The 6,259-nt window shown below is 35.6% G+C and overlaps 1 protein-coding gene across 1 annotated transcript; it reads right to left on the bottom strand.

Annotated features, from left to right (window-relative positions):
- Positions 1-3,837: 3,837 nt before the first annotated feature.
- On the bottom strand, positions 3,838-4,431 carry LOC130963545 (uncharacterized). The gene has a single exon (XM_057889648.1). It carries the CDS (start codon positions 4,429-4,431, stop codon positions 3,838-3,840), a length of 594 nt encoding a protein of 197 aa, XP_057745631.1.
- Positions 4,432-6,259: the final 1,828 nt, after the last annotated feature.

Below are 6,259 nucleotides of genomic sequence, written 5' to 3'. Positions count from 1 at the left end.
CTTTTATCACATTAAATGCCGTGACTAAACCACGCCAATCACCATCCTAATATACTCAACGACATAGATCAAATTTGGATGAGTAATATGGAAATTACATGCCAAGTGATCTCATGCATGTCTATTTCCAGCTGGTCCAACTTTATTGAGATCAAACACAATACAAATATTGCAAAATGAACATTTCATATAACATGAAATAAACCATCAACTTAATTCTGCAGAAAAATAACTCAATATCTGTCATAGGACATATAGCATGAAATAAACTCCCACTAAACCAAGGCATCATAAATATTGACACCCATCCGAGCAGTGTGCTCATGAAAAACTTTAGGGTTCAATCCCTTGGTAATGGGTCTGCTAGCATATACTCTGTTTCTATATGTCCTATGGAAATCTATTTTTCTTAACCTTCCTCCTTGACAACTAAGAACTTGATGTCTGTATGCTTCAATTTTGTCAAGCTCTTATTGTTGTTGGAGTATAATACTGCTGACTTATTGTCACAAAATATCTTTAATGGCCTTTCAATGTCATATACTATATGAAGCTTAGTGACAAAGTTTCGCAATCATATGCCATGAAATCGGAATCAGCGTACCTAATGATCTCCAAATTTTCTGATCTCCGATAAATAAGCATGTAATCCTTTGTTCTCTTTAAACAACGCATTACGCGTTCAACAGCTATCCAATGATCCATATCCGGATTGCTCAAGTATCTACCTAACACTCCCACTATAAATGATATATCAGGATGTATGTAGACTTGAGCATACATTAAATTCCCTAGTGCTAATGCATAAGGTTTATCATGCATTGCTGTCCTCTCAAGATCATTTTCAGGGCATTGTTTGAGACTGAACTTGTCTCCTTTAGTTACGGGTGTGTCCATTGGTCTACAACTTTCCATGCCATATCTACTTAAAATCTTTTCGATATAGTTCTTTTGTGATAATCCAAGAATACCTTGAGAGCAATCTCTTAGTATCTCGATTCTTAATACAAAAGAGGCATCACCAAAATCTTTCATTTCGAATTTGTCCGATAGAAATTTCTTAGTTTCATGAAACAAGCCTATATCGTTACTAGCAAGTAGAATGTCATCAACATATAAGACCAAAAGGATATATTTACTCCCACTGAACTTGCGGTATACACATTCATCTATAATATTTACCTCAAAATCATATGAGGTAATGACTTGATTAAACTTGTGATACCATTTAACAGGAAGCTTGTTTGAGATCATAGATGGATTTTCTCTTTTCTCTATTGGATCTACTTAATGACACTTCTTGAGGTTGTTGAACTTGCTGTATGGATTGGGATTGAGGAGGATTCTCATTATTTTTCTGTGCTGTAGCAGTATCTTGAGCAACAACGATATTCTCATTGTTCTCTTGTACTGTAACTGGATCTACAGTAGGATTCTCATTGTGCTTTTGTACTATAACTGTGTCTTGAACAATAATAGGTACAAAGACCTGATCATTGTCAGTTACAGAATCCTCATCAAAAGCAACATTTCTAATATCTCCTTCCCCCCAAACTCAACATCCTCAAGAAATCTCGTATTTCCTGTTTCAAAATAGACCTTGATGCAGGATTGTAAAACTTGTACCCCCGTGAGCGCTCAGCGTAACCAACAAAGTAGCAACTAATTGTCCTTGAGTCCAAGTTTCTTTCATGCGGCCTATAAGGTCGCGCCTCAGCTGGACATCCCCAAATATGCAGATGCTCTATACTGGGCCTTTTTCCAGTCCAAATTTCATATGGGGTTTTGTTAACTGCTTTGCTTGGCACCCTATTAAGGATGTACACTGCGGTCTTTAATGCTTCTCTCCAGAGTGATTCAGGTAAGGAAGAATGACTAATCATACTTCTCACCATGTCCTTAAGAGTTCGGTTCCGTCGCTCTGCAACACCATTCATGCTAGGTTTGCCTGGCATGGTGTATTACGGAACAATACCACACTCCTCTAGGAAAAGAGCAAAAGGCCCGGGACGTTGCTCACCTGAACCGTCATATCTTCCGTAGTATTTACCACCACGATCAGATTTGACAGCTTTAATTTTCTTTCTAAGTTGAAGTTCAACTTCAGCTTTGAAAGACTTGAAAACATCCAAGGCTTGGGACTTTTCATGAATTAAATATAGATACCCATAACGAGAGTAATCATCTATGAACGTAATAAAGTACCGTTGTCCATTCCAAGAGACAGTAGAGAATAGGCCACATATATCGGTATGTATTAGTTCTAAGACATCTTTAGCTCTCTCGGCACCTAATTTCCTTTCGTTTGTCCTTTTCCCCCTTTATGCACTCAATGTAGACTTCAAAGTCCGCCAATTTTAGGGGTCCAAGAATTCCATCCGACACAAACCTCTGAATTCTCTGTTTAGAGATGTGACCTAGGCGTTTGTGCCATAATGATGCCGAATTCTCATTTAGTTTTTGTTTTGTACCCGTTTGCAGTATTTCATTATTATTTTAAGTCAAGCCTATATAGATTATCCACCAAATGACCAGAGCAAATATTATTTGAATTATAAAAGAGACTGACTTTATTGTCTCCGAATGAACAAAATAACCTGATTTGTCCAAACGAGAAATAGAAACCAAATTTCGTCTAAATGACGGTACATAAAATGTCTCTAATAAATCCAAATAAAATCCACTCGTGGAACATAATCTAAAGGTTCCTATAGCTTCGACTGCAACTATATTGCCGTCTGCCACATAGATGTATCTTTCAGCATCACTTGGCGGTCGGCTCCACAGGCAACCCCTTCTTTACACGCCAAGTGGCATATTTGGTACAATCGCTCTTCATGTGTCCCGCCTTCTTACAGAAAAAACAGGTTGAAACTTGATCCTGTTTCTTAGCCTTTTTCTGCTGAGAAGGTATATCCGCAGTAGTATCACGCTTTCTTTTATACTGAGAAGATGAAATCATGTGAGCACTTTCAGTCTTATCTTGCTGTAGCCTCTCTTCTTCTTGCACACAGTGAGATATAAGCTCATTTAAGGACCAAGTGTCCTTCAGAGTGTTATAACTCACTTTGAATTGCCCAAAGTGTGTAGGAAGGGAAATCAAAATGAAATGCACGAGTAAGTCTTCAGACAACTCTAACTTTAGTGCTTTCAACTTTGAAGCAAGATGAGACATTTCCATAATGTACTCCCTTATGTTCCCTGTACCTTTATACCTCATGGAGACAAGTTTGTTCAAAAGACTACTTGCCTCCGCTTTTTCATTCTTAGTAAAGAATTTTTCAACATCTTTTAGGAACTTTTTGGCATCTTTATCCTCAGTAATTGAGCCCCGAAACGCCTCAGGAATTGACCGTTTCATGATCATAATGCTCATTCGATTGGATCTCTCCCACTTCTCTATTTTAACCTCATTGAGATTTTCCGGAGTGGAAGTGGGTTTCTCCTCTCGAAGAGCTGTGTCTAGATCCATACAACCGAGGACAATCTCCACGGTTGAATTGCCCAAAGTGTGTAGGAAGGGAAATCAAAATGAAATGCACGAGTAAGTCTTCAGACAACTCTAACTTTAGTGCTTTCAACTTTGAAGCAAGATGAGACATTTCCATAATGTACTCCCTTATGTTCCTTGTACCTTTATACCTCATGGAGACAAATTTGCTCAAAAGACTACTTGCCTCCGCTTTTTCATTCTTAGTAAAGAATTTTTCAACATCTTTTAGGAACTTTTTGGCATCTTTATCCTCAGTAATTGAGCCCCGAAACGCCTCAGGAATTGACCGTTTCATGATCATAATGCTCATTCGATTGGATCTCTCCCACTTCTCTATTTTAACCTCATTGAGATTTTCCGGAGTGGAAGTGGGTTTCTCCTCTCAAAGAGCTGTGTCTAGATCCATACAATCGAGGACAATCTCCACGGTTGAATTGCCCAAAGTGTGTAGGAAGGGAAATCAAAATGAAATGCACGAGTAAGTCTTCAGACAACTCTAACTTTAGTGCTTTCAACTTTGAAGCAAGATGAGACATTTCCATAATGTACTCCCTTATGTTCCTTGTACCTTTATACCTCATGGAGACAAGTTTGCTCAAAAGACTACTTGCCTCCGCTTTTTCATTCTTAGTAAAGAATTTTTCAACATCTTTTAGGAACTTTTTGGCATCTTTATCCTCAGTAATTGTGCTCCGAAACGCCTCAGGAATTGACCGTTTCATGATCATAATGCTCATTCGATTGGATCTCTCCCACTTCTCTATTTTAACCTCATTGAGATTTTTCGGAGTGGAAGTGGGTTTCTCCTCTCGAAGAGTTGTGTCTAGATCCATACAACCGAGGACAATCTCCACGGTATCCTTCCAAACTTTAAAGTTTGAACCATTCAGCATAGGAATACTGCTAATTTGCGCAGAAACATTGGTAGCTAAAGCCATAGTTTCTGGATTAGAACAAAAGAACATGTAGTAAATATTAGATATTAATGGGTAAAAAACCATATTGAGATATCTAGCACAACATTAATTTTCAATCTTTGGATATAAAAATTAACTGTAAGTGATACTTTCATTGCAGTAATCAAATATTGTCAAAATTCATGTCACACATTAAGCCTTTCTTTGGACCGACTTAATGCGCACATGGAAACTTAAACTTCGCAACCTATTTATTACCGCATATATTTTCTATTAATTGGCCAAACAATAACCTTCCTTTGGGCCGATTATTGACCGCATAATTAATAGAAAATAAACAAAAGTGTGCAATGCTTATCATTTGGCCAAACAATAAACTTCCTTTGGGCCGATTATTGTTCGCATAAATAATAAGTATTACTTTATTCTTAATTAGTTACCCAAACATGTATTTACCATCAATATGTGTATGTAATTCGGCCAAATATAGACCTTCTTTTGGGCCGACCAATATTCGCATGAATTACATATCACCATATTCCTAATGTTTTTGAATAAATTAATTTTCACAAAAGAGGCTACTTTGGCAGCATAATGTTCAATCAATTTATTCCAAAACTAAATCTTTATAAAATTAATAGGTATAATAATCTTTTATATCTCAAAAGAATAATTCATTAAAATTAAAATTAATCATTATATAAATTAAATGCCAAATCAGTCTCGTATAAAATATATATATGTATATAAGTATACCTTAAGGCATAACCAAATAATGATAATATATATACAAATATCCATACATAATGATACACATATATATGCATATAAGGAATTGCAATCAACGCCATTGGCATAAAAAATTTTAATCTCCTGTTCGTCCAACAGTAGCAGCTATATACATACGACGTATATATTCAAAAGCAACCAAAACGGCGATATGTTACGTTGTATATGTGGAACAATACTAAATACATATACACTAACAAACACAGTCGCACAAATATATATAACATCGTAACGTAATAAAAAAAACATATATACATCGATCCATATATCAATTCAGTAATTAAAAATAAAATCGAATATTTTCGATGATTAAATTATGGATGGCTCTGATACCACTTGTTGGAATAAATTAATTTTCAATAACCCAGATCATCCATATTGAATCACCAAAAAATAACATAATGCGAAAGCGTACCTGAATTCATAAACATGAATTATGATTGGAAGATTTTGGATCTTGTGGTTCTTTCGATCTTCCTCAACCAAAGCCTTCTGTATTCCTAGGAGGCTGAACTGCAACTCTTTTGATGGGGAAAGAGCAACAAAGGCGGCTTTGGTATATTGGGGACCGAAACCCTGAAGTTCTATTTATATTTGAGCATGGCACCCATTAAACCCTTAAGCCCAAATAAAATAGTATCTAAAACCCAAAAGATAATATATCTAAAATCCAAAAAAGATAATTATCTAAGGAACAAAAGATAATATCCGGTTTTATTCTCATTTAATTCCAAATCAAAAGTAATAATGACTTATTCAATTAGCATTTATAACAATAAATGAGATCATCATTATATAAGTCATTTAATTTAAAATAGCATCATTTGTGATTATAATTGATATATGTATTGCCCACAAATAAATTAGGAAATTAAATAATTTCCTAACAGTCCCTAAACTTTTTCTTAAAGATAAATATCAACAGTCAACAGGATCGGATCATCTTGATAACATTATCGTTCTTTGATATGAATTTTTCTAGTTGAATTAATGTTCTGATGAACATTTTACTTAAACTTACTTGACTTGAGTCTTGAGGTGTGCAAGCTGAAGATGAGAT

The sequence above is a fragment of the Arachis stenosperma genome, chromosome 2 (genome assembly GCF_014773155.1).
Source record: "Arachis stenosperma cultivar V10309 chromosome 2, arast.V10309.gnm1.PFL2, whole genome shotgun sequence".
NCBI classification, from domain to species: domain Eukaryota; kingdom Viridiplantae; phylum Streptophyta; class Magnoliopsida; order Fabales; family Fabaceae; genus Arachis; species Arachis stenosperma.
The sequence above is the reverse complement of the archived record's forward strand: the minus strand, read 5'-3'. Positions and strand labels throughout refer to the sequence as shown.